Genomic DNA, 27,092 nt, shown 5'->3' on the forward strand with positions numbered 1-27,092 from the left:
TTGTCCTGAAGTTGTTGGATGAATTCCGGTGTATGGACGCAGTCGAAACGCATGTTGGCTACTGATTCGTAATCCCTGTTGCAGCTGTCCCTGTCATGTCTTTCAGCCTTTAGAGTGTTCACAGAGAATTAACCAGGAGTAATGACGTCGGTCAGAACGCCTGCTGTGACCCTTCCTACTGGCCACGGTTTCGTAGTTTCTGTTGCAGATGTCCATGTTACGTCTTGCAGCCTTTACGTTGTTTCAAAGAACATTCATCAGGAGTCAATTTGTCGGCATTTTGATACCCAGAGCGAATCATCATGATGCAAGTAACTCTTTTCTAATATTCAGATGGTTTCCAGTCCGCCATGTCAGGTAAGTTTTCTTAGTTACAACTTTAATGTTTATGCTCTCCAACGCCATTGACTCTTCATCAATACATCAGACTGTTCTCGAAATAAAAAAAGGAGACAAAAAACCGTCAAATATAGCTCGAACACCCTACGTTATCTATCTATCTATCTATCTATCTATCTATATCTACACACGCACACGCACACACTCGGCGAAGGCAAATGAAGCAGTATTGAATTAAACGAAAGGCAAGATACTGCGGTTCCGTACGAGAAAACCATATTGCAGTTCGATCTTAGAGAATCTTGACCATGGTCTTTACTCGAAGCGATATGCTTAGATGAAATTTATGGCCTTTGATACTAGAATATAATAAAAAAACAATGTGTATGCAACTGAAGCACACACACACACACACACACACACACACACACACACACGCACACACACACACACACACACACACACACACACGAATGAATGAGCAAACAAAAGAAAAGGGTATTCAACACATTTAGTACGAGTTACATGTATTATTTAAAACAGCTCCATGCAACTTAAAGTCGGTAATCTAAAGCCTGAAAGAAATGGATTTCTGTTAGAAGCCCGGGAAACTTTAAGTCGCATAGAACCGATTCAAACTGTTTTCTATAATATATATATATATACACACACACACATGCACATCCATGTGCATACACACACACCCATGTACATACATATGTACATAGACACACACACACACATGCAGAATCTACATTCTAATTAATGCATCATAGACATGTTAAGAGATTTCCCATCTCGCATACAAGGACAAAATAATGATAGTCACCTCTGCTGTTGGCGGAATATACGCATGGTCTTTATTATTTATTATTAGCAGTTCTTTCAATTAAAGCTGTCCAGCGCTGTATGTAGTTATCATGCGATCGAAATAACTCTTTCTTATTGACTGTTTCTATTCTGTCTCTGCAGTTGTTAATCACTTCATCCAAGCCTACCACAGCTGGTTCTGTACCATGCAGTGCTCGTGCGTGTGCTATGAGAAGAATTGGCGCGTGTGTGTGTGTGTGCCGGTGTGTGTATACATACATAAATACACACACACATATGAATGCATATATGTATGTATATATACATATGTGTTTATTGTATGTATTGGATATACATATACTGTGTTTATTATGTATATGAAATATAAATGTGCATGTATGTAGATCTATCTATCTATCTCTCTCTCTCTCTCTCTCTCTCTCTCTCTCTCTCTCTCTCTCTATCTATCTATCTATCTATCTATCTCTATCTGTCTGTCTACATAAATATAAATATACATACATATACACATATACAAACATACGCTCCCTTACACACACACACACACACATGGTGAAGGCTGAACTTTTCGTGGGAATGTAAGTGCGAACGTTTTTACGACAGAATACAATACACAGCACAATTTTTCCTAATTTCCATACGACACCTCAATCAGCTGTACACGAAAGTGAGCGAGCGCGCGAGAGATTGTGTGTACATGTGTATGTACATGTGTGTGTGTGTATGCGTGAGTGTGTGCAGCGTGTGTGCGTGACTGTGTGTGTGTGTTTGTGCTGTCGTTTCTTAAAGCGATCAAATATCACAGACTTCTACAAAATCTTCGTAACTCAATAACACCTGTATAAGACTGCAATTACTGAAGTAGCACTAAAAGAAAATGGCTTAGATATAAATATACGAACTCATATGAATATGCACTTTGTCCCTGGGCGAAATTGGGTCCGTGTAAGTCTTTCTAGCAGTTAAGGATGATGATCAAACCAACTGGTTTTATTGTTATTTAATAATTGATCGCTTCCTTGTATTCTTCCTTTCTTCCTTCATTCATTCACACAATTTTCATTCCGGCAAATATCAGCAGGAAGCTTTCCAAATAACGGCAAAGCATCGGAAATTTGAGATGCCATTACTGCGAATTTTCCGTTGTCAAGGAAGGTGTTTGTTTTTTTCTTTCTTACTTTCTTTTTTCTGTATTTCAATGCATATATTACATAAATAAATTTGGTTAATGTATTTTATCATATAAATGAAATTAGTACAGAAAATAAGGAATCGAAAGGCGTGACAGATCGGAAGCAGCAAACTCAAAGCAAACTTCAACACATCTTCTTTAATGAGAGCCAAGTTTCATTTAGCGTGGTTGTTATGAATTCGGAGCTTGTTATTAATTTGAAACCATCTTTAATCTGTTACTTGTTTCAGGCATTGAACAGCGGCCCTCCAGTTAACGTCATTGAACGTTTTTAGAAAAAAAAAAAAAAGTGGAGGAAAAATAAAATCGAACGAAAAGAATGGTAATGATAAATCAAAAGGTGGAATGACGTCTACTCGAACCCCACACTCCAGTTAACGTCATTGAACGATTTTAGAAAAAAAAAATTTTGACGTGTTATTTTATTTTTGTCTCTTTCTCCTTGTGCTAAATATTTATTCTAACTGTATTTGCTTGAAAAAAAAAACTTTTCTTTATATTAAGCAATTCATTATAATTACTTTTACGATGTGCCTAAATAAAAACCATCGTTATAGATCAGCATTTCTCAACCTTTTTCGCGATTTGGCTTCCCTTGAACATTGAAAAAATTTATTTCGGCTCCCCTGTGTTGATGAAAAATTTAATCTAGCTTCCCATGTATCTGAGATAGACCGGCCGGCCCATGACAAATCTGACAAAAGGGGGGACCCACAGAACTACCAGGTCACGAACTGCATCTGAAAGTTGGCGCTCCAAACATGCTGCTAAGGAATTTAGATGCTCCAATAATGTGCAATGGTACGCGGATGATTATCAAAAAATTGTGCTCCCGAGTTCTGTAGGCAACAATCTTGAATGAACCGGCCGCTGGCTAAGACATACTTATAACTTCCATTTCCCTTACTCACTCCGATACGACCTACAAGTTTAAACAGATGCAATTTCCCATCAAACTCTGCTTTCCCGGGACAACCAGTGCAAGCGGTTGGTTTGAATCTGACAGAGCAAGTATTCTCACACGCACAACTGTACGTTGGCTGTCCCCATGGTCTTTCTATTTGTGCACTCGAGGGAAGGACGAAGAATGTTGTCTACCAAGAGGCACTCCAATGATAACAACGGCAACTTCAACTGCTCCAATTTCAACTCCGCAATTTTTTCATCGTCCTGCCAGCCCAAGTAAGTCCAGTCTTGCTTTGCTCTCCTTACTAACTCACCATGACATTCTTTTTTTTTCTACCAAGATCCGTCGTCCAAACACCACTTCGTATCCACTTCTTCCTCTTTTTTATGTCTTCGTTTCTCTCTTCGCGTCGTTCTCTGACCGGGTGAAACCGGGCTTAGCTTCTAGTATATATATATATGTGTGTGTGTACGACGCACTTTCAGTTTCTGTCCACCAAATCCACTTGCAGGGCTTTGGTCAGCTCGAGGCTATAGTGGAAGACACTTACCCAAGGTGCTACGCAGTGGGACTGAACTCGGAATCATGTGATTGGGAAGTAAGGTTCGTACCACATGGCCACTTCTGTTTGGCATTTTCAAATACTCTAAAACAACAGAAATTAAAATCAAAATGTAGATAAAGAAACTTTTTCTGGTTAAATATGAGTGACTGAAACAATAGCATCTATTCGTTTTTTTTTTTTTTTTTTTTTTTTTGCCTCGTAAATTTTCTGTTAAAATTACATTAAAATGTAATCCCAGTTTCACAAGGCGCTCAGGACACAATCTCCACCCCTAAGATAAGCCTCGAAAATATACACTGTATCCTAGAGCAGCGGTTTCCAAAGGGTTTTTTTTATTTCTTTTGTACTTCGGACCGATGCAAGACAATTTTCCCACAGACTGTGAGATCACGCGCGTAACAAAACACAGTAAAGTGCGGCCCTGTCTGTATCAAATGATTTGTACGGCCCGGTACCAAATGAACCACGGCTCGGTGGATTTTGCACGTGCCAGTTTAAATTTAAAACATGTAAAAAACGTCCCCTTTATGTCAGAATTTAATTTTCAAACATTTGATGGTGGTGCCACAATATGGCTACAGCTCGCAGGTTGAAACAAGATCAGTATGTAGCCAGGTCTGTTTCGAACCAACTCTTCCATTAGTCCGGACCTTATCCTGGCTTTCGTGGCGCTTAAGTGACTAAAAGTACAAGACTTCTCTCAACGGCACCCTAATCTGTGAAAGGGTTAACCTTTCTTCACCCGCCAACTGCTGCTCGTACTCATTTTTGGCTGGGTGGACCGAAGCAATATAAAATGAAGTGCCTTACTCAAAGGGACGACGTGTCACTCAGTCCGAGAATCGAACACAGGACCTATGATCTTGAGCGTAACGCCCAACCCCCTCAGTGTCTCATACTATTACATATCTGAGGCAATTACAAAACATTTCCGTAAAGTAAGGCAAAGAATGGGGATCTTGTTTTATGTTTATCTTCCTTCCTTTTTTTTAAATCAAAATTTTCAAGTCAAAGTTAGGGTGTGTCTTCGAGGTCGGGGTGTCCTCGATTGCCAGATGATGCACTAATTAGTTGCAACCACTGCAATGACATAAACCGTTACCATAACAACGCCATAGACTATGACTGCAGCAACGCAATAAACATTGTACGGTCAACAAGTAAATGCTATCGGGTAGTATATTTGTTGTTGTTATTGATGTTGTTCTTTGCGGTAGTTGTTGCGAGTATCCAAAACGAGATACATAAATACCTGCTAGATAGGAAGGGATAGGTAAATATGGATAATAAACGGGTGTGTGTGAAATTTGCTTCTGCTTCTGTTGGATTAATCTGCCTTTTTTTTTAGTGCCATTCAGTGAAAGGAAGAGGGTGAGCTATGAAAAATTGAGAACCACCGCTCTAGGTTTTAGTGGTGTGTTCCGATATGAGATTGTTGGATTTGATCCAAGTTCTTCTGAGAAGACTGACGATGGTAGGTATGGTTCAGAGAAGTATTTCATTGCAGTGAATGAATTAAATTTTCAACAGTTACGCAGACTTCTGGCCGCTAAAAGCAAAGAGATGTTCCTCAACTTTTTTTTTTTTTTTGCAATTCAGTTGCTGGGTCAATGAAATCAATTGCGCATTTTTGTAAAAGTCGTCATTGTACCTTTCTAAAAGAAATCAATAATATCTAACGATCTCCCAAGTCAATCACACATTTATAACATTGAAAAAAAAAAAAAAAATTAGATCCCGAAAACAGAAAATACACTAATATTCCTTGACCAGTTGAGGAACAAAGACAACAAAGTCTTTTGTCCGACGTTCTGACGATTCTGCTAATTTAGCACTCTCTGATAGTTTTGTACTTAAGTACTAAGCCAAGTTAGAAGAGATAAGCTAATTAAATCAACTCCAATTCTTGGCTGCTATTTTATTTTTATCAACGCCAGAAGGATGAAAGACCGGGTCGACTCGCACGGGATTTGAACTCGGGTATAAGGCGACAAATTTTGTGGGAAAGGTCAGTTAAGTAAATTGATCCCAACACTTGACTGGTATTTATTTTATCGACTCCCGAAGGGTAAAAGGTGAAATCAACCCCGTGACAAGTATTCGAGGAAAAGAAACTACTAGAGCAGAAAGGCTTTTTACCAGGGGGAACAACAATAGTCAAAGGCTAAGAATTAGTAGAAAGACAAATCCCCCGATAAATAATTCTAAGAGAATGCAGAAGAAGGATCATAACTGTATATTCAGAACAGAAATAATAATAATAATAATAATAATAATAGAAAACGATGTCTTAACTTTAAGAAAAGGGCTGAAGTTTAGCTGTCAGAAATAGAACCAACAATCTTGGAAACTCGTTTTTGGACTCGATCAAGGAATGGAAAATACCAACAGGGCGCTAGTTTAGATGTAATAATAAGTACAAGAGCGAATAAGAGTCTTGTAAAGATGAAGAATTCATTCGGAGGAAAGATAATGACATATACTCGATATAAAAAAATGACCCAACCTACATAGCCATTGATTTGGAATAGATCTAATGTAACCATTTTAAGAAGGATCTTAAGAAAAAAGTTGAACCTAGAAGATTCAGGAAAAACAGTATCACATCTAGAACTAGGAATATCATCCGAATTCCTGTAACAATTAATAGAAAGAAGTTTCTATCGAGTTAAAAGTTATTAATGAGCGCCCGATTGAATACAGGCCAAGCTCAAGAAAAGCTACCATTTTCACACAATGAGACAAATCAGACTCTTCTTTCTCGTCACAAAGAATAGTCCACTATCAAAGACAGCAAGGTTAGATATGCTATCCGGAAGATCGTTAATAAAAACTGAAAACGAGATTGGACCAAGAATAAAGCTTAAGAAACACCAAATGAGATGCAATAAGTAGAAGAATGGTGATCGTTTAGAACAACTTCATTCATACAGAAAAGATTCTAGAATCTCAAGGATCCACTCATAAATTCCATATGACTTAAAGCTTGTGGAGGAGACTATTATGCCAAACCTTGTTAGATGTTTTCGATATGTTACGGGCAGCAATTGTCTAAAATACGGTAGAATCATTCGCTTATCACAGCCGATCAGTAATGGAGTGCGAAGTATTGAAACAGATCGTGTGAATCTATGTGCACGACAAGAACCTAATCGATTAAAGACTAAAAAAAAAAAAAAAAAGATCTTGTAGACTGTAGGAAGGAGACTGATTGGACGGTAGTTACGAAGAATAGAACGTTCATCAAAGATTTTGAAAACAGGAATCAAAGATCAAAGACCATTTTCAAGTAGACTGGGAAGGAAACCCCATCTCTGATGTACAAAATATAGCATGGACACGGCTGGAACATCGTTGACCGGCACTGTATATTCTAAATATTCTAGAAAGGATTAGTTTAGCGTAAATATATAAGTTGATTAAATGACAGGAAATAGTAATCGTAACATACCTGGGTTACTATGTTAGTACGGCTTGCTGACCTTTTAATGATGGTAAACAACACTTTTGTGTCACTAAATATGAAATAAAGCACTTCAAATATACGGGGAAGCGACTGCTAGACGCTCTATCTCTTGTGGAAATATAATCATGATATCTTGATTCACTACATTAGTTTCGGTTTGACTCGATGATGAATTATCGTAAAGTCGTTAAATAGAGCAACGTAATGGGGCTCACGTGAGTAATTTTGGGTGGTCAATGTTGGTAACTAATCTTTATTTTTAACTGCAAACATGCTATATCAGAAATATCATACTCGGCTGTCGGACAATTTCTCGAGATACAGGTTAGAAGGCAAGAGACTATATCTGTCTTAGGTCATCAGCATAACCGCAAGAACTTGAATAACCTTGAACTTAGAGAGTCATAGCACAAATGTTCTAATCACGACTTATGTGAGAAACCTTCTGTGATTTGGGTTAATATTATTTTCAATCAACATTTTCTATTCTCACAAACAACAATTAGGGTTGCCAACTTTTGGGAATCAAAATATAAAAACGGAAAGGGGGAGATCGCGAAGTGTCCTGGTAAAGCTTAAAAATATTAAAAACATTTCTCTTGTTCTTTCCGGATCTTAGAACTTTTAAAAGAAATTTCAAATCGCGCTTAAATTATTAGAAAAATGTGAACATATTTTTTATAATTTTCTTTTTTAAACGAAAAACTTTATTTATTCTGAAGTAATAAGCATGTAATTTCGATTAGTTAGCATTGATTGCATTGAAAAATTTTTAGACATAGATTCAATAAAATGAAATTCTAAGATAAAATTTTTATTTTCATCTGAATGAATATTAATTTTCTGATTTCACACTTTGTAAAGATTTTGTGTTATATAATACAAATTAATGGAATATACGGCGTTTACGAGTTAATACAGGGCATAGGACAGTGTACTGAAATATGGGATTGTCGTATTTTAATAGAACGCTTGTTAACCCGCAAAACACTACCAGATTACCAAACCCCTTGTTATTTGAATGATTTTAAAAATGATGAAAAGGCTCAGGTCAGACTTTTGGAGGTTAGAAACCAATCGATTATATCGCCTCCAGTAAATGGCTGGCAGTGTGTTGTTTAGGCTGTGTACTTGTGCTCACGGACAGATTTCACAAGTAGCGCACGAAGGGGAAAAATGTGCGCACACAAGGTTTTCAAGATGAAATCGGATTTTTTTAATTGAAGAAACTTGAGTGATGGTTCTGCGCATAGATGTGCACACACTTCATAGCGAAACACAAAATTTGCAAACAATTTCTGCGTACTCCAACAGTAAAAAATTAGCTGGAATATTGTTGACCAGTGCTTTATTTTATCGATTTCAGAAGTATAAAACACATGCGTTTTGACTTCTAATTCCACCGAAGAATTTGAGCTAAAAAACTTAAGAGATGAAATGCATGCTGCATGGGCTTTTCGCCTCTTTTACGATTCTGCCAAGTCTACCACTTTTAACAACAATCGTCCCAGCAGTTTTAAGGAAGGTATTGGCCAATATCATCGATTCCAGTACTTAACTAGTACTTTATTTTATTGATTCTCGAAGAAAACAAAACACAAAAGTGAAAAAAGTGGTATAGATAACAGGATTGGAAGTCAAAACATAAAATAACAGAACAAACACTGCTCGGTAGTTTTTGTTCTTGGTGTAGTTATAGCAGCAGTTTAAGTGTGGTTAGTTGCTTGCCGACTACTGACTTCTAGCGTCGTTCGTCCTCTCACAGTTCATTGCTTTTCTGTTGTCCGCTGTCTTTGTTGGTCAACTGCTGCTGTGTCTGTCAATGTTATCTCTGCCTCGGGTCAGAAGGAAGTGCGTCAAAAGAAAAAAAAAAGATCATTGCTGGAGCCTATTTGACCCGAAGTCGTGATTGGCCAGATTTTGTTGGCCGCGTGGGCAATATTCTAAAGAAATCATGATATCTAGACATGGCTGGCGATTCACCAAACCCGTTACTTCATTACAGCATACCGTTATTTATTAAACAACACTGTGTAACACGACTTTTGTCCTTGGGTAGCAACTGTTATTTCCTATTTGCTTACCCCTAATAAGTATGAAAAATGATTAATATTTCCTTCAAACTTTGCTTTGTTACATTTATTCAAACCTCAAATCAACTCCCTCAACACATCGCTATGATGTTCCTTACCTCACGACTCCCGTTCATCATGAGAGATGCACATATTGTCACCCACCGAGGAACATGATCAAGTGATTAAAGTCAAGTAACTGACAAGGAAATCTGTGGTATTGAGCAGAACATTTGTTGTAACGATATTTCTGCTTCAGCAACTCAGCGCTGAATCTGTCTGAAAAATAATGGAAAATAGGTCAGTTACAAAACATTGATGTCCAGGTCACAAAAGCAAAACCTGAAGGGAATAGTAGTCATTTCCTTTGATTTCTAGTTAGAAGCAAATAGGAAATAACACTTACTGACCAAACACTAAAATAAATGAATAAATAAATAAAACCGTTGTTACACTGTGTAATCCGAACGATGCATAATACTAAATAGTAGTTTTAGCATGAATTGTTATGGTGCAAACATGCGAAAGTGAATAATTACTTTCAATCAAGATCATCAGTATTAATTATGTTCTCTACTATTCTTCTAGACAATGGCCGTCTGAAATGTTCAGCATTTTCTTCAGTATATAAAACAGTTTGGAAGTTATCTTTCAATCTGGAAGAAAGAAGATTTCTTTTAGTTTTATTTTATTGTCGAGTTTCAGTAATGATCGGTTAATGCTGATCATTACTGATTGTGTTCTTTCTCCAGCAAATTATGACGTTGTTATTATTATTATTATTGTTGTTTAGTTCCGGGCCAGCTCTGAATGAGTAGTTCTGCCTTTATAGGTATTCCAACCACGACCATCCCGTTTTACTCCCACATTGCCTCTAGGAACACGTTAGCCAGCGTATTATTTTCTTTTATAAAGATGGTAGGGTGTGATTTTGAGGGAGATCTAGTTACTATATATAGCAGAACAAGCGACCACTAAGAAACTCTACCATTGGACCATAAAATGGGATGTTACTAGAGGCAGCTGGTTCCAAAGAGCAGCAACCTTTGTAATATCGACGAGAAAGAGAAAAGGATGATATTGTCCAAAGATAAACTGGGATTGAACTAAAAACAAAAATCGTTTCTTTGTTAATTGGGAATAATTAATTTTCTCACGTCTTGAGTTCAAATCCAGCAGAGGTCAGCATTACTTTCCATCCTTCTGGAGGATCAATAAAATAAGGAGCCTATATTAGAAAACTAATAATTATTGCCATCACTAAAATCAACACGTTCTTTGGTTCTTTTGTTTGTTTTTGTTATTATGACCAAGTTACAACTGGAGCAGCGCCTTGCGTGCAATTTTACATTTTTTTTGTTCCTGTTCGAACGAACTGATTAATATATCCTACAAACACAAATATCGGAATGCATTATAGCCTTCACACCATCCCCGCCACCACACCATCACTCTTCTACTATCACATTTTAAATCTGTTTTGTTTGTCGTTTTTTGTCAATATTTGCAAACTTGATTAACATTGTATACATACATGTACAAGGAAACTAACAAATCTCATCGAATGGAATCAATTAAAAAAACAAAAACACACCAAATAAATAAAAAGTGATCGCTTTTATTTTTTCGTAAATGGAATACGGTCAATGTATGCAAGCGTCTTCAAAAGAAGGAATTACATGGACCTATAAATGGACAAAGATCGATAACTGATCAGTGTGAACAAGAATATATTATAGACATAAAAATGTACTTTCTAATACGCTATTCATTTATAAATGTATTTATCATGCAGAGGTTTCACATCTATCTATCTATCTATCTATCTATCTATCTATCTATCTATCTATCTATCTATCTATCTCTGAATCTTCGCTCCCCTTCTCTTTTTTTCTCTCTGTCTCCTCTCTCACCATAGATATAGGCGTGTGTGCATGCGTGCGTGCATGCATGTGTCACGCGCTCGCGTGTATGTGTCTCTGAGTCTATCGTATTAATCGATTGTGTATAGGAAAGTAGGTTAATGTATGCAAGTTTCTTGCTCATCTGTATGTACGTTCTTATTTAAGTATGCGTGTACATACATAAATACATACATGCATGCATACAAACATACACACATACATACATGCACATATATACACACGTATAGGTATGTATGTATATATATATACATATATATATATATATGTATGTATATATATACACACACATGTATGTATGTGTGTTTGTTTGTATGTATGCATGTATGTATGAATGTATGTATGTGTGTATGCTCAAAACGTTTTTCATAGTTCGGTTTTCAAACTGTATACAAAAACACCGATACAAAACAGAAACGATGTAAGATATGTAAGATGTTTAGCAAATAGACCATGGAAAACACATATTATCCATCCCCCAAAATACCCAATGATTGTTAATTTAAATATTTATTATCTGTTGTCAAAATTTTCGTCGCACCGACTGCCACCTGGTCACTGACGTGATTCCAGATGCGGTGGAAGTACGTCAGTGATCCGGCCGCAGTTGGTGTGACGAAAATTTTAACATACATGGTTAAATGAAGTTAACAGTCTTTGTGTATTTTTGAAAGGCTAATATGTCTCTTCAACAGAATAATTGTTCTAATTTCAACCCACTGTCTTCGATCATGTATACCTTTCAAGTATATCTCCGGAATATTGAGAAAATTTAGTTAAAAATACAAACAAACAAAAAATCGCAAATAAATACAGATTTCGGCCTACATGTTTAGTGTCGAGTCAAACGGTTAGTGTGACAACATTTATGTAGTGTTGCTTTATTTGTTTCACTTATCTCAAAAAAAGATTGAATAGTTCTCCACGAGAAATCTATAACTGTACAGTAATAGATCACATACAGTATTTGCAGGTTGGAAACAGAACAGTAAAATATATAAATAATACGACTTAAATCTAGAAACAAAACAAAAATAATGGCGACTACAAAATATCTAAATATAACTCGACATCGCTTTACTCAGTAGTTTTTAATTTTTTGTTTTGTGTTTTTTTTTAGTAATTTTCGTTATTTGAGAATTTTTGTATCTGTAATCTGCTATTTTCCCTCTTTCGTTAAATTTTGTCGAATACGTTACGTAGCTTTCGTCTTGTACCGGTGGTCAAGGACGTTTTGAAGACAAACGGGTTCAGTGAGTTTATCACATACACTCTTATCAATCCACCCATTTGTATGTGTGTGTGTGTGTGTGTGTATGTGCACGCGCTCACTCGCGTGTGTATACACACACATGCACACACGCACACACGCACACACATATATATGTGTTTTTTCTTTGATGTTATGACATTTGTACAAAATAATGAAATGGCACTAATTTAAAAATCTATTGAATTCAAATATAAAAATAAACGAAATTCGCATTTATATATATGCATTAGATATTATCGTCGGACTGGTGGCCCTCCCTGTGTACAAGTGTCAGCTGGACAACACACCCGAGTGTTCTGCTGCATCTTACAGTCAGCCAGGGTCTTGTTTCCGGTCGATTCTCTGATGTCGTTAGTCCAAAAACGTCTTTGACGGCCTCTTGTTCTCTTCCTCTTCGCACTTTCGGTTGGGCAATGGCACGTGATGCATCCTATGTCCAAAATATGACGGCTTTATGAACTTAATTCTCGACGACAGGGGTCTTTCGACTTTAAGCTTTTCTGGCTTGTGTTACCGCCTTTCTAGAGCAATGGGCGTTCTAGTACAATAAATGTATGTTATCAATAACAATAATACTGTTTACGTATCAATTAATTACAGATTTAATGTATTATTTCCATGTAAGGTGGAATGGCATTTTAGCGTTAGGTAAATATCATTAATATCATTAGGGATTCATGGTGATTCATATTTAATATATTCTCTCTCTCTTACACACACACACACTTTCTCACTTATCTGTCTTAGACGACACTATATATGTGTGCATATATTTATGCATGTCCGTGTGTGTGTGCGTGTGCGCATGCGCATATATATATATATATATATATATATATACACACATACATCTTTTACTTGTTTCAATCGTTAGACTGCGACCATGCTGGAGCATCGGCTTGAAGAACTTTTAGTCGAATGATTCGACCCTGGTACTTACTCTATCGGTCTCTTTAGCCGACCGCTACGTTGCGGAGGTGAAACAAACCAACACCATTTGTCAAGCGGTGTTGAGGGACAAACACAGATACAAAGACGCACATACATAAATGTATGTAAATATACACGACAGACTTCTTTCAGTTTCCGTCTTCCAAATCCATTTGCAAGGCCCGAGGTTATAGGTAAAGATACTTGCTCAAGATTCCCAAAAGCTTGCAATAGTCTTTGAAGTGCTTAAAACCCTCTTGATAATCTTTCCTGTCCCTAAGAGGCAAACAATCTGCAGAAGCTCTATAGGATATTCTATTCCAATCTCCTTCAACCATTTCTCTATACCTTTGCATACAATTACCAAATGCACCAATTATTATAGACACAACCTTTACACTTTCCATACTCTAAATTCTTGAAATTTCAAATTTTAAGGGTTGTATATTTTTCGCCCTCTTTTTCTTTTACGATCCTGGAATCAAACGCATGATAGATTAATTCGTAAGCAATAAATTCGTTTTTTCTAATTACTACTACTACTACTACTAATACTACTTTCTTCAACTTTCTTACTCTATTTCAAGATTTCCAACCGAGTAGCGAATCTTCAACGCAGTTTTTTTAAAAGACCCGTTATACGTAACTAGGTATTTATCCTGACACTTATTTTTCAGAAACTTTCTGTTTTCTCGATTCCCAACAATACTGTTAATATCTTACTGGAATCTATATTAGTCATCATATATATATATATATATATATATATATATATTCAGACTAAATTTCTCTTTATCCAAACAGGTATATAATTAGCAAGATCTGTACTCAGATGACACACAGGATATCTTTGAAATACTATATTCAATATCAATGTTTCGTCTGCGAGTGATTAGTGTTATGGTTGTTATAGTGAATGATTCTGTTTTCTTTTCCATTTTGTTCTTGTTGGCACTATTACACGTTCTCTCGATATTATCTCTGACATTTCTTTATCCATCAATTTCGTATTGTAAACATTTTTTTGAAGGAAAGCTTGCGTCAGTCTTACCAATAAAGATTGAGCCAAGTTTCACACATACTCTCCCAACACAGACACAGACACACACACACACACACACACACACACACACACACACACACACACACACACACACACACACGCTTTCTCACTCATCTCTCACTTAGACAATACTGTAGTTACTTAAATTCCTCTTTTATATATCATAACTGTGAAAAGTTTCAAACACCATGGAAGATAGAACATAAGGTACTCCTTAATTGTTTCACCTTTTTATATTTATCTATTAAAAAAAATATATAGGCGTGGCTGTGTGGTATGAAGCGTACCTCACATGCACACGGTTCCGGCCGCTGCGTAGTACGTTGGGCAAGTTTCTTCTCTTAGAACTTTAGGCCGACCAAAATCTTGTGAATGGATTTGGTAGACAGAAACTGAAAGAGTATATATATCTTTTCTACTCTAGGCACAAGGCCCGATATTTTGGGGGAGGGGCCCAGACGATTAGATCGACCCTAGTACGTAAATGATACTTAATTTATCGACCCCGAAAGGATGTAAGGCAAAGTCTACCTCGCGGAATTTGAACTCAGAACGTAAGTAGACAGACGAAATACAGCTAGCATTTCTACGTTTCTGCTAGCTCGCCTTTATTTATATATATATATATATATATATATATATATATATATATATATATATATATATATATATATATATATATATATATATATATATATATATATATATATATATATATATGAAAGGTATTGGTATCCAGAAGACCCAAGGTGGCAGGTAACGCCATGTAAATGCTATGGAAGGATTCGATAATGATACGAGTGAGGAGTCTAATGCAGGTCTTGTATGAGCATGGATATGTTAAAAAAAAAATAAGACAGCAAAGCTAAGACATTCCATACCAAAACCGTTGTACTACACTTTGACAATTTTTGATATTTTGGCATCTGGAACAGCTGGAGATACGATAGTCTGACCAAAAGAACCGGCTATTGCAAGCAAATATAAATATTGAAAAAAAACCCCGCCAAATTTGGACATAGGGAAGTTTAACATAATAGCAACGATACATACATACATATAAATAAATGAATAAATAAATAAATGGAGTTAAACGCAGGTGTTATTCAAATTCTTTCACTTCCGACATATGTTTCGAAGACAACATTGGCATTATTCCAAAAGGAATAAAATGGTGTAAAACAATGTAATCTTCACATCAGGGAAAGAAAGAAAGAAACCAAATTCATCAATAAGACATTTTAATAGAATGTGATCGATGTGCATAATGATGAACGGAACGCTATTAAGTTGTTTTTTTTAAAACCGTTAGAACATATAACGCCAAAGGTAGCCTGTCGAAAGAGAAGGGGTAAAGGAAAGAAATAAGCAGAAAACTAATGAAGGAGAAATATAGAGCGATATGTGAATTGAAAGAAAAACTTAAAGGCTTGGAATATATATATATATATATATATATATATATATATATATATATATACATATATATATAATTGTTGAACAGGACAGCAAACATTAAGGCAAGGTAAACTTCTCAAGTCATATACAATATTATTAAGAAATAATAATAATATTGTACATGACTTGAGATGTTTGCCTTGCTGGCCTGTCTAACAATTATATATCCGCGGCATCGGAAATCGTAAATCGTCTGAAATAAAATAGTTGATCGATTATCCGAACTATCTGACCGTAGAATTAAAATGTGAGGTACCAAATATTTTGCAGGACTATCTTTCCTTAAAGTGTTCCTCATCCAGAACCAGCGTGCAAAATAACCCCCCCCCCAAAAAAAAAACGGTCCCAATTCCGCGAGTTCAGTTCTCCCTCCCCAAGCTTGAGTCACAGCAACACTACAGCAGAAGCAGTATCGCGGTGGGGGGGGGGGTGTCTACCCCAGATGACACTTTTAAATCTGCTGTATAAGCCTGTATGGGGGTAGGTGGGGATCTATTTTAAAACGGGGGCCACATTTTTCATTAATGTTTTACGTAGTGTTTTTGGTACCGAAAGACTTTCAAACTTCGTATACTTATCTATTTTGTGTTATAGAACAGAAAAATATTTTTGTATTCGAATTTATTTCATGTAAAAAATTGTCTTATTTCGATAATTTCAACCAATCACTGACAAGTATTCAGTTGTTTACATTTACTCCTTTGGCTGATTAAGCGATGTAAAGCGTATTTAATCTCCATATCTTCGTTTTATTTGCTTTTTTCATTTTAAATTAGGGTTAGGGTTAGGATTAGGGTTAGGGTTAATTGTTTCAGAATCGTTTGTTTATGTAGTCGGCACTTAGTGTATATCGGCTGAATGGACGTCAGTGATTGGTTGAAATTACGGAAATACGACAACTTTAACATGGAATAACTTATGGATTTCTTTTATTTTAAAGAAGACTAAGAGAAAAAGATGTTTTATATGACACATTCTACCAGTGTTCCAAGTTTCAAAGTGTTTCGTTAATGAAAAATGTGGCCCCCGTTTTAAAAAAGATCCGTAGGTGGTAGCAGCAAACTCAAGGGCTACCGCGAGCAGCGGCACACATGTCTTCTATACTAGCAGCTCCACTGAGTAGAAGACACGTGCCACAGGTACCATCGAATTCATGATCTCAGGGTAGCTAAACAAATATCATAACTATAAAACCATGTTGTGATATTCGTTTAGCAACAATCGTTTGCATCGAAAGAACTAAAGTACACAAACATTCAGTGTTATAAACTGATTTTCATACATTCTCGGACAAAATTTAACAAACGAAATATGAGTATTGTTCCATTTTCTGTGTTTGTATATGAGTGCGTGTGTATATGAGTGCGTGTGTATATGAGTGCGTGTGTATATGAGTGCGTGTGTATATGTGTGCGTAGTGAGAAACAGTCATTGAAGAAGTAATCTTCGAACGAAACCTACGAGGTCACTACGGTTATTAATAGCAATATGATCTTTACAGAATGAAATATATTACCCTCTCCCCACCACTATATCTTCGCTATATCACAGGTAGATGAAACTTTGCCAAAATAGTTGCTATTCTTCCCAACGAGAATATTCACGTTCTTTGATTATGGCAATGTATGTATGTATGTATGTATCTCTCTGTATTTGTGTGTGCATTATATATATACAATCTTGTGTGTGTAGGTATCTACCCACATACATATAGTTGTATTTAAGTATATACATATGTGTATATATATGTGTGTGTATACATATATTTATCTTTATATGTGTGTGTATTTACATGTCTATATATATTGTGTGTGTGTGTGTACTTGAGTATATCTGTGTAAATCATATATATTTATATAATTCAGGTAGGAGGTATTGTACAGAATGACGTTGGCAAAACATTCTTAATGAACTGAAATGCGTAAATCATTCCTTCTTCGCAATTTAAGTGAATACACGAACTCATGTCGTTGGCCTACTGGAATTATTTCCCTCAGCTCACCTTATATATATTATATATATATATATATGTGTGTGTGTGTGTGTGTGTAGTATAAAATTTTCGAATTTACCAAAATGGTTTATAGCACAAACAATTAACCATTACTTCGAAAGTCAATATGGAAACAATATGAATAATGAAAACTCTTTTTTACTTAATCAGTTCATATTGGTTTCAGATTTTGACACAAGGCCAGCAAGTTTGGGGACCAGTCATTGACATCTCAATGGTACTTAGTTATTTCATCGATTCCGGAAGGATAAAAGGCAAAGTCAAATCTTGGCGGAATTTGAACTCAGAATGCGAAGACGGGCGAAATGCCACTAATTCTTTTGCCTGGCGTCCTAACCATTCTGCCTGATCGCCGCGCTCGCCTATAGAATATCATATAACATCTAAATAGATTTATTTAAATAACACTTGTGCAGATACATACATTGTGTGTGCGTGTGCGCATGAGGAGACCTAGTGGTTTGCGTGTTTGCATTCACAACCACAAGCTCGTGGTTTCTATTTCAAAACCGACGGTGCGTTGTGTTCTTGGCCAAAATATTTCCTTTTAACGCTGCTCCAGGCCACTCGGCACTGCGATGGCCTGGCGACGGCCTGCCAGGGAGAATGTTGGTCTACATGCTCAACCAATGGGACGGCATCGTTCGAAAAGCTGCAAGAATGCGAGGGGAAGTACGTTGTGACCAGTTGTGTATAACAACATCCGATAGTCTGGTCGACGCATACATACATACATCCATACATGCATGCATCCATACATACATGCATGCATGCATCCATACATATATGCATGCATGCATCCATACATACATACATACATACATAGAGGTCAGCTGTCCTACTGAGGTGAATGTTTGAAAATCAAAGAGAAAGAAGATAATTTGGGACAACTTCTTCGAAACTTCAAGCTTCTTTATCCAGATTACATATTTACATTTATACCAATAATAATCGGTGCCCTTGATTTTGTAAGTAAATGCCTGTCAGTCTGGATAAGCTTGGATTTTCAAAAAAGAAACAGCTGTAAGCTAATGAAATTCATTGCATAATTTCTTGTTCTTTTGTCTTTAATTTAATCTTATATTACGCTCTGTACTCAACTAATGCTTTATTCTGAAGCATATGTATATTGAATTCCAGACCTACGTTATTAGTATTGCTATGCCTAAGCGAGAAATGTATGTATGTATGTATGTATGTATGTATGTATGTATGTATGTATACATATATGGAAACGTACGCGCACGCAAGTACACGCACATACTTATGTCCACACAGATATTTGTATACACACAACAATTGTGAACAAAATGTCACTATCTTTTTCAGAAGCTAATAATTTGTAACCATTCAGAAAAACGAAATTTTCAAAATATGTCATCGTTTTAGGGTTATATATTTTATACAGCTGAAATATTAATTTTATGAATTTAGATTCAATTGAGACACATGACGCAAAGTATTTATATTATTCGAATGTAAGGGTGATTGTACAATAAGCAGTTTTACCTGAAACCAAATGTTGCAATTATTGTGAATATACAAACCATATACCCCAAAATAGGATTTATTTATTTAATAAACGAATAACTTAATAATAGCAAGTGTCAATTATCAAGACTCCATTGGGAAAATAGTGAAAGTTCTTCTTATCTATATATATGATTTATTGCAGCAAGGAAACGTTGTATACCTAAATCTATATATTAATACAGTAGTACCTACCTACCTGTCTTTTGTGTCATTCTCCAAACTATAGAACGAAATCGAAGAGATGACATTTACAATATTCGTTAAGCAGTTGACGGGTAAAATTTGAATCGAAATCGATGACAATTTATTAGAGATACAGCTTTTACATCATTTTCATTATTCGAAAAACTAATAATTAAATATTTAAAATTTAGTATGGTTCGTTTATTCATTTCGTTTCTTATCAGTTATTGGATTGCAATAATCATGCTGGGTATTACACGGGTACTGTTACTAGACCATACCGGCTCCAGTAAGTTTGGTACTGGTTTGACTAATGTGCATTTGTCGAACCACACTATATTACAGTGTGTCAACAACGTCACTAGTTTTAAGCGGCATGAGCGTAAACACGCACACACACACACGCACACTATATATATGTAGTAACACCGTGCGCATGCGTAGTCTCACGCATGCGTGGAATTCAACATCCAAGCGTTTCCCGCTTTATTCTGTCTCTTTCTAGCCTGGCCGGCATTGAGCAAGGACGTGTCTAGCTGTCTCTCTCCATCTTTCGAACTCACGCTAGACAGCTCACATCAACATACCAACGTCCCAGCAACCATGTTCTCACACACAGAAGGCGTCTCAACAACCAAGAGTAAAGCTGTCTATTTTCCACCTTAAATAAATATTGTTTGTGTTGATAGTTTGGAGTTCTGCGTTCCGTTCATTCTAATTTAATATAGGAAATTGGGTGTACACCTAATGGTGTATAACCAATTTCCTACATATATATATATATATATATATATATATAACGGCCTTCTATCTTCCAAATTTCAGGAAAAGTATTAATGAACTTAGAACTACATGGTTACGAAGCCAATTTTTCAACCATACAGTCGTGCCTCTGCTTAAATTACTCTTATACTTTTGTTTTTCTTTTTAGAATCCATAGCTCATAGATAATCCATGGCTGCAACATTTCGTTTACTGCGACAGCGCGGTTAAGTTTAGCTAATACGAATTGTTCACTGATATGAATATAAAGGCATTTTAAAATTTGTTGAAGCATTGTACACCTAGTCATTCAACAGAATATTGGTTTCAAATTTTGGCACAAGGCCAGCAATTTCGGAGAGGGAGTAAGTCGATTTAATCGACTCCAATGGTCAACTGGTACTTATTTTATCGACCTCGAAGAGAGGCAAAGTCGACCTGAGCGGAATTTGAACTCAGAACGCAAGGATGAACGAAATGCCGCTAAGCATTTTCCTTGGCGTACTAACGATTCTGCTTGCTCGCCGTCTTCAACAGCAGAATATCATAAACAGACTGCCTTTGATTTCATTCCATAGTTTAAATCGTTTCTTTGTTGACGCTAAGTGAAATATATATATATATATATATATATATATATATATATATATATATATATATATATATATAATATAGATTTGCTTCTTATTTCTCTGGGATTGGTCAAATGATGTAGAATCTCTGACGAGAACCCAGTAAATTTCGAAAATCGATTAACACTGTTTATCATTTCTTTCAATCTATGGAGCAATTGTTAATTTTGCCATATTGCCATATTGTTACCACGCAGGTTTTCATATAATAACTCTTGATGTAGAAGAGGTTAAAAAATGTACAAGAAGAAATAAAGTTTCCAGAAATGTCTCCTCATCAGAATAACATCTAAAGCATCGATATTTTTAAAAAGTATACAATATCACAATAAATTATTTATTTCATGGTTCTCTATAAACTTCTGATTTCTTAAATTTTCAAATAAGCGCGAAATTTCTACGACTACCGCTGGTCTCTATACCAATACAATAGTGCACACCTATCCGCCGACATACGTACTTACGCACATACCTACATACCACTTGTATCAACTTCAAACTATGGAACGAAATCTAAGAAATAATGTATTAGAAATATGACATTATGTTACCGATATTATTCGTAAGACTGATAAATAAATATTTAAAATTTAGTTTATATTAGTTTGGTAAATATTCATTTATTTATTTAGTATTTTATCAGTTATTGGACTGAAGCCATGCTGTAATACCACCTTCAAGGGTTTAGTTGAGCATATCGATCCTTGTAATTATTTTAAAGTTTGGTTCTTATTTTATCGATGTCTATTTGTTCAACTTCTCTGTTACGGTACATTGGTAACATTGCTGGTTTTAAAGCTGTATGAACATAAACACAAACACACACACACACACACACACACACACACACACACACACACGTACATACACATGCATACTATCACACAAATATGTGTGCGTGCGTGTGTGTTCGCACACATGTATGTATGTATAAGACCCCTTTCGGTCATGAATGAGCATGAGATTGCACTTAGAAAGTTACCCTCCAAGGCACAAGTCCGGGCAAGGTTGTTTATGGAAGACCAGGAGTCGTCGATGCATATCAGCCTATCCTCTCCATACCACTGATGTTACCCAAGGGAAAGGCAAAGGCCGATACAGTTGGCACTAGTGATGTCGCAACTCATTTCTACAGCTGAATGAACTAGAGCAACGTGAAATAATGAGTTTTGCTCACGAACACAACACACAGCCCAGTCCAGAAATCGAACTCACTACCTCGCAATTATGAATCTGACGCTCTAACCACTGAGCAATGCGCCTAATGCACATGTTTTTAGTATCACTGTTGTAGTGTACGTGCAGAATGTTGTTGGCTGCGCGAATAATAACTGAAGCAAACTCACGAATATTTAATTTTGATTTTACTGCCGGACATAATATATTTGGTGTTGATTATTTACAATGAAAAAAATATCAATTATTGTCGACTGGGAGAAGAGAGAAACTGCTCGGTGAATATAGAAAGCTACATGTGGGATATCATGTGGTGTGTTCGAGTGCCTGGAGTAGTCTGCACAAAAGCCCGAGGCGGTCTGTGGCGTCAGCGGTCTGTCGGCCTACTGAGCTGTGAGCTAAACGCCACACGGTTTTTATAAGGTAGTAGAGGGTAAATTTTGGAACATTCAAGAAAACCATATCACGCCACAGCTTCACGCTGAATTGGTTGATTTATAGAACAATCACGTGAAACTGCGGTGACTCACTCGTGGTGTATAAATGAGTATCAAGCGGTTAGGGTTCGAATCTCAGCTACAATATGAAATGAACGGTATCTTTGACTGAAATGTTTAAGTCAGAAGATATAATTTTGCTCACAAACAGATGCAATAAGGTATCTTGATGCGAAAATAAGTGAAAGGAAGAACAGATTCTAAAATTGTTCCTGGCAAAAAATTAATAAATTGTGTTCATTATTTATGTTCTTATGTGTATTTTATCTTAAAAGATAGTTATTTATGGGGAGAAAATGAAGCTATGTTTGATGGGCTTCGAATACGAAGAAAAGTTATGTTTTTGGAAGAAACAGTATTATTTGAATAAGTTATTTTCATATCGTTAATTCACTCACAAAACCCGTAGGAATTCCACGGATTTTGCTAGCTTACATGAATGGAATAATCTGGATACATTTTGTTTTGGATATCACACGCTATACTTACAGAACTACAAGAATCTGCAATAATTTCGTTCGATGTTTTATAACCTTTTGTTTTCTCTCTTTGAGTGATGGTATACTATTCCTTGGAGTATCATACAAAGTCTTTGTTTCTTCAAATTTCTTCATATAATATATACAAATTTTGTTGTGAATAATTTTTGTGCAGAACATGTTAAGTTTGGTACGTACGTCTAATGCTATTACGATTGAATTTACACAATTCTTATAAAATATCTCAAGTATTTCGAGTATAAAATTTATTCTAAGCCGAGGAAATGAATATTTAAAATGGATAAAATAAAAACTCTGTGGCCAGGATGTTGCACTTACAATCGCAAGATCCTGGTAACGATTTCCAGACAGGTGGTGCATTCTGTTCTTGAGTAAAACTCATTTCATGTTGCTTCAGTCCAATCAGTTGTGAGTGAGTAACTCAGCGACAAACTGGTATTCTGTTCGGGAGGAATGTTGGCCTGCTCGCCTAACCAGCGAGACGGCTTCATTCGAAAGCTACAAAGATGCGAGAAAACGCATTGTGCCCAGCGATGTATGACTTTTTTCGATAGTATGGTCGATACAATGAGGTATGTATGTTTTCTCTTTGAGTTTTATTTAAGTTCGTCTGAAGAGAGTCCAAGCCGGTCGCTAACAAAGCGATAAAGCTTTTTGAGTTAAAAGAGTTCCTGGTGTTTGTAGATATATGGTTGAGTTGGTACATTTGTTGAGCTGTTGATGACACACCCGAGTGTGTGCATGTATGCTGGTACAATGTGTCACATACAACAGGTTTTACTCTTAACGTTTTTGACAAAATTTTGTATTTTGGGAGCTTTTTCGTCACAAGTTACAGAGTGACAATGGACAAATTCGTGTTCTGTTTCATTAGTGCCAAATACACGAAACTCTTTCACACTTATTCATTTCAAACTTCTTTGAATTTTCAATCTAATGTAATCCACCCTCTCTCGAAAACGTATTTCTGTAAAATGTTATCTAAAATTATGGGTAAAGAAAGAAATAGCAAAAAATATTTTGAAAATGGGGTTGGGGGTGAAATTTCCGAGGGTTTAACCCCACCCCACCCCGTTTTCAAGACTCAGAAAAGGGTTTTGTAGCATATTAGGAGATCACCGGAATTCATTCAACGAAAAAAAAAATTTCCAGTGATTCCGAGATATAGGGGGGGGGGGGCACGGTTCCCCCCACTTTTTTCCGAACAAAAATAAGGAGTTTGCAGCATATTAGGAGGTCACGGTACTTGATTCCACGCAAAATATCCGATTTTTTTTTTCTTAGTGAAAATCGTGCGGGGGAAAGGATGAAAATTTACCCATAATTTTTCTTTCGTTTTCATTCACTCCACTTCCTTTCACTTTGTTATCAATTATTATTGTGTGCATACACGGAGGGTTGCTAAATTTCATTTCACAAACCGTTTCGTTTACATTTCATTTTAAAACATTTTCGTTTACGTTTTTTCGTGTTTTAATATTTTTCCTTCGATAACCGTGTTGATGTTTCCGTTCTAAATTTTCCTTGCATGTCATTGAGAATACTTCGCTTTAAATACTCTGTGAGATAATTATTTCCCAGTGTATTGTTTATAGTCTTACATTTAAACTATTTCTACAAATTTTATTGTTTCATGTTCCACATAAATCTTCTTTAATATAATACCCGTTTATTAGAATTTCTCTATTTTACTTTCATACATACACTCAAAGTTAACGTTTTAATAAACGTCCTTCACGTTATCAATAATTTCATGTACACCGTCTGAAATTTACCGCTTCCTTTCAAATTGCTTTCATGTTATCACTACATTTCGTTCAATATCCATTTATTACCGTCTGTTTCATACATTTTTCCATGTGTGTCCTTAGCATTTATAAATTTGTTTAAGAATCGTTGCTTTCAGGTCCTCCATACTTTTTCGTTCATGTAACAACCTCTTCCCTTACGCTTTTATTCACTTTCACTTTAATATTAACTTCTCAATATATCGTTTCACGTCTGCAATTTCACAAATGATATAACTTCCATTACGGATTATTGTTTTCAAATTTTCCATAATTTATCTTCAGTATAATAAAAGCTTACTTCATACATTCTTCAGATATATCTTTACTAATAAATCCTTCCAAACAGTTCCTGTCTGCCATTGCAGTATACACATTCGTTTTCATTAATGACGACCAGCAAAACTTTGCAATTCATGAGTTTGACATAAAACTTTCACTTTTCCATATTCCACGTTTTGGCACTACAAACAAAATGGCACTGCAGTTTTAATATTTCATTTCAATTGTCGACGTTACACTTTCAGCTTTCGCTTTCCAATATTTCAGTGTTAAGTGCTGTAAACAGGAAGTTACTTCAGTTTCAATTTAGGAATAAGAAACATGCAACAGTATTTCTCAATCAAAGAAGACAACAATGTCAGCCAGTGCGAAGAGACATCGCATAATGGAAGGGAAATGTATCTATCTAGCTTGTACACCCAAGAGGGGTAAAAAAAGTCTCAACAAAATAAAGAAAAGAAAAAGACAGAAGTCAGAAATCTTTAGGGTCATCAAAGAGCATGCTTACAAAACAAATAAGAAATTCCTCCTAGAAAGCAAAATTTCTCTACTTCATTTACAATCAACTAAAAGGTTTTCAATAATCAACAACGGTTTATAGCTCGTGGTTTCATTTCTACAGTAGACGTCATACACACTAAGCCGTCGCCAGTTTCTTCTGTTGACACTGACAATCATTCTATCTATCTATCTATGTTAGTTATTGGAGCTAAATTTGACAGTTTTCACAAAAGGAAAAGAAAACAATATCCTACCTAAAAATGAAGCATTAAAAAAAAAAATCAACGAGATTATAGCTGGGAGATAATAGTTTATAACAAGTAGCCGCCCTCGGCCTCCACCATGGCTTCAAGACGGCTCCGGAACCTGGCGCATGCGTTCCTCGCTGTGTTCTCGGGAATATCTTTGAACACCTCCTTGATCTGCAACACCAGATCGGCCTTGTGTTGCAAGTAGAGCAGTTGATGTCTTACTCAACCGCGACACACATGGGACTAAAATTGAGGGAATTAGGAAGCCAGAAATTGGAAGTGCTGAAGTCGTAGAAGTTTTCCGACAATCACTTCTGACTTTCCAGAGGATGTGTGTGTGTGTGTGTGTGTGTGTGTGTGTGCATAGTTTCGGGTGGTTTTATGCTATCGAACAGTGGGAAAGTATAAATCCAAATTTCCAGCGCTAGCAAAATGACTTTTTAAAGAAATCTTCAGTCAGTATTTGTGAGGGGGGGAAAAAAAAGATCCAGGAACGGAGATGCCCTTCACACCATGCACAAAGAAGATGGACAAACTGGTTTACACTTACGGACCACCATGTATGTATAACCGAGGAACATTACTGGCGTCGGTTTTGCTGTTTTCGTAAAACCTGACTGAGTAATAAACACTGTCTCTTCGTTCAGACAAAAATAAATAATTAAAATGAAATGATCTTCAACTTGTTGGAGAGAGGTATAATAAATATTGAAATAGATCTTAAAATTCTTGACGATATATATTATTCATATTCTTTTATTATTACTTTATTTGGAGGTGCGCATGGCTGCAAACAATTTAAACTATGGAAACAGCCTGTTTTTAATTACTCAAACGTTTATTATAAACGTAGATATTTCTTCTTAAAACTTTATGTACCAATGAGAATATGAAATTATATTTGGGAGATTAGATATTGTCACACTGCAGTTCTAAGTTTGTGGAACCTGTAATCA

The 27,092-nt window shown here is 36.0% G+C and overlaps 2 protein-coding genes and 2 long non-coding RNA genes across 7 annotated transcripts in view; 2 read left to right on the forward strand and 2 right to left on the reverse strand.

Annotated features, from left to right (window-relative positions):
- Nucleotides 1-1,371, reverse strand: part of LOC106873604 (thyrotroph embryonic factor) — a 111,123-nt gene extending 109,752 nt beyond the window's left edge. Inside the window, exon 1 of the mRNA XM_089354520.1 lies at nt 1,169-1,371. Within this exon, the coding sequence (XP_089210646.1) occupies nt 1,169-1,194 (26 nt within the window). The 5' untranslated portion in view covers nt 1,195-1,371. The remainder of the gene's footprint in view (nt 1-1,168) is intronic.
- A 93-nt stretch (nt 1,372-1,464) lies between these two features.
- Nucleotides 1,465-20,436, forward strand: LOC128248026 (uncharacterized). The gene is made up of 3 exons (XR_016242424.1): nt 1,465-3,544; nt 14,085-14,147; nt 20,254-20,436. It is a non-coding gene; the product is annotated as an uncharacterized LOC128248026 (long non-coding RNA).
- Nucleotides 20,437-21,412: 976 nt separating this feature from the next.
- The window catches only part of LOC149135392 (uncharacterized), a 42,096-nt gene continuing 36,416 nt past the window's right edge, over nt 21,413-27,092 (forward strand). For 2 of the 4 annotated variants that reach the window (XR_016242425.1, XR_016242426.1), the window contains exon 1: nt 21,416-23,887. The gene's annotated coding sequence lies outside the window, so the exon portion shown is untranslated. Of the gene's footprint in view, nt 23,888-27,092 lie in introns of all 4 variants that reach the window. The other 2 variants (XM_089354524.1, XR_016242427.1) reach the window with 2 other exon arrangements.
- On the reverse strand, nt 22,151-26,945 carry LOC149135393 (uncharacterized). The gene is made up of 2 exons (XR_016242428.1): nt 26,140-26,945; nt 22,151-25,660 (listed from the first exon to the last, which is right to left on the reverse strand). It is a non-coding gene; the product is annotated as an uncharacterized LOC149135393 (long non-coding RNA).

The sequence above is a fragment of the Octopus bimaculoides genome, chromosome 6 (genome assembly GCF_046866305.1).
Source record: "Octopus bimaculoides isolate indiv1 chromosome 6, ASM4686630v1, whole genome shotgun sequence".
Lineage (NCBI taxonomy): Eukaryota > Metazoa > Mollusca > Cephalopoda > Octopoda > Octopodidae > Octopus > Octopus bimaculoides.